Source organism: Pterocles gutturalis, unplaced genomic scaffold (genome assembly GCF_000699245.1).
Source record: "Pterocles gutturalis isolate BGI_N339 unplaced genomic scaffold, ASM69924v1 scaffold5850, whole genome shotgun sequence".
NCBI classification, from domain to species: Eukaryota; Metazoa; Chordata; class Aves; order Pterocliformes; family Pteroclidae; genus Pterocles; species Pterocles gutturalis.
Window position 1 is genome coordinate 12,323 of NW_010138059.1, and position 2,597 is coordinate 14,919.

General features: G+C 53.4%; 1 protein-coding gene across 1 annotated transcript; it reads right to left on the bottom strand.

Annotated features, from left to right (window-relative positions):
• Positions 1-1,107: 1,107 nt before the first annotated feature.
• On the bottom strand, positions 1,108-2,592 carry SPR (sepiapterin reductase (7,8-dihydrobiopterin:NADP+ oxidoreductase); the record flags this gene model as incomplete). The annotated part of the gene is made up of 3 exons (XM_010082822.1): positions 1,108-1,298; positions 1,434-1,724; positions 2,550-2,592. Coding segments are annotated over 3 exons (525 nt in total), but the record flags the coding sequence as incomplete, so codon positions are not given.
• Between the last annotated feature and the right edge of the window lie 5 nt (positions 2,593-2,597).

A 2,597-nucleotide genomic window follows, 5' to 3' on the forward strand; every position in this document is an offset into this window, starting at 1 on the left:
ATGTGCTTAACCCAGGCTCTCTCCTCCCACTCTCCCCCAAATTTATTAATTTTTAAAGATACAACAGAAGACTCAGAGCAGACACAAAACTTTTAATGACTGTAGATCCAGGTGGACAAAATTTGAAATAGAGGGTTGAGATAGAGGACTGCAGGAATGTCACTGTCACTGAGCACCAGGGGACACTGAGCATTTCTAGGGCACACGGGGGATGCCATTGCTCTTCAAAGCTCTCCTGCACCAACACACTCTGCAGATCAGCTGCTTTCTAGAAGGGCAAGTCTACAAGCATCTGTGCCGCCTGGAACCTGATGAAAAAAATTGAGGATAAAACCCCGCAAATAATTAAAAGAACAACCCAGGAGGGGTTCAAGCCCCAGATCCAGGCTTTGGTCCAGAACCTGCAAACAGGAGCACAGCATAAAGTCTGGGCGGTGTCTCAGATGCAGGTTTATGTCAGCTGGTGACCCCAGCCAGGCACCCAAAATTCCCATCGCCTCCATGCCCCTCCTGGTGATTTATTGCCTTAGTGCAAAACCACCCAGGAACAGGCTTTGCTCCAGGTCTTAATACACAAAACTCACACAGAGGTGATCCCAGAACTGCTGGAGAGCCTGGACCAGCCCCTGGTGGGACAGGGGACGGAGAGTCAGGGCTCTGGGGTGACAGTCACCTCCTCCAGCCCCGGGAGCAGCTCTTTTGCCCTTTGGTGACTTGCTCAGGTGCTGAGCACACAGCTCCTGCAGGGCAAAGGGGACAGATGCAGGGACACTCAGCTCTAACCTTACTGCTGGCTTCTTGGAGACCTTCTGGGGTGGCTTTCTGACCCGGTCTCGTGTGTCCGCATTCCTCCCTGGCTCACACACATTCTGTGCAAGGAGAGCTTTAAGCCTCCATGCCCATTCCTTTGGAAAATCCACCTCTGCTTCGCCATCCCCATCAGGGCACAAGGAGCATAGCTAAGGCACCCAGAGGTCTTCTGCACAGAACCCAGGACCCAAACACAGGCACCAAACACACTGGAGGGAGCAGGAGGCACCTGAGACAAAGCTGGGCAGACAGAAGAGAAAAGCAAAGCACGAAGGAGAGGGTGGAGGTGGGAGTAACTCAGATGTCGTAGAAATCCACATGGGCACCGGAGCAGAAGGTGTCCTCCTCCAGGAGATTCACCAGCTTCTGGGCCGACACGGTGCAGTCGATCAGCTGGCTGTTCTCCTGCAGGCTTTGGAAATAGTGACGCATCTCAGGGTCTCCGGTCTTAGTCCGGGCCAAGAGCTGCATATCTGTGTCCAGAGGACCTGGGGAAAGAGGAAAAAAAATTAAATCATAAAATCTGGGGTTCATTTTCCCTCTGTACCTGGCTTGGCTGCCAGAATCGTTTATCCACAAAGCCAGGAGAAAACTAACAGCAATTAATGAGCTGCCCTCCTCACCCGGGGCATAGTTGAGCACACGGACATCGGGTTCCTCGAGCGCCAGCACCTGGAACATCATGTCCCGGGAAGCCTTCCCGCTGCAGTACAGCGCCCAGTTCTTGAAGGGCTTCACGGCGCAGAGCGAGGAGATGTTCACCACCGTCCTGCTCGCGCCGGGATGCTTCCCGAAGGCTTGCAGGGCAGTGGAGGTGAGGCAAAGCGCCGAGGTGATGTTGAAAGCAAAGTAGGTGTTGATCTCATCTGGGTCGGTGAGATCAAGGAAGGATTTGGAGATGTCTCCCAGCGAGCCTAGGAAGGACAAAGGATTTAAGAGTAGATAAAGATGCGTTCAGCAACCCAGCAGATCACTTTTGCTCCTGTATTTCCACGTGGAACACTTTATTGCAGACAAAAGCGAGCGGCTTTGCTGACCCAGCCTCTCGCAGGGTCTCATGGTGGGGTGAGGAGCTCAGCACAGCCTTGATTTCGGGTCACCTGCTGAAGCAACAGCGGTGACAGTGGACATGGACCTGTCCTGCCGGTTCTTGTCCAAAACAAACAGCTCCCAGCCTCCAGCCTGAAATACAACGTCCCCACGGGCCACCGTGAGCTCTCCTGCGTGTCCCTCTTCCAGAATCGAGTCAGAAAAAGACCCAACTCCTGTTGCACCTATTACCTACTGGAACACATGGTCTTATTTACACCGATAATGAGTGAAAAAAGGCACTAAGGCCAACAGACATTAAAGATTGCACAAAAAGCACTCACAGGGCAGCACGAAAAGTTTTTCTGAAGGTTTCTACTCAGGGAGGAAAGCTGTAGGAGGGCAGTCAGCTGGTCCTACGCCACCAGTAATGTGTAAACCCCGTTTAAAGCACCACAGTCCCCGCAGTGACCCATCCGTGCTCTGCTCCCCAAATTCATCACTTTAATTAAATAATAAGATCCAGATGGGGTGAAATCTCTGCCGCTCCTTCCGTTATTTACTCAGTTGCGTAATTTACTCAGTTGGGTAATTTCCTAGCAGCCGAAGCACCAATCAAGCCCCGGCAGAACCAAGGGTGGGCTCTCCGGGGCTGAGCCCCGCTGTAACGGGGGAACCGGAGGGGAGGACGCAGGGGGTCGCGTCGTTACCGGCGTTATTGACGAGCAGCAGGCGGCCGGGCGGGGCGGCGGACAGCA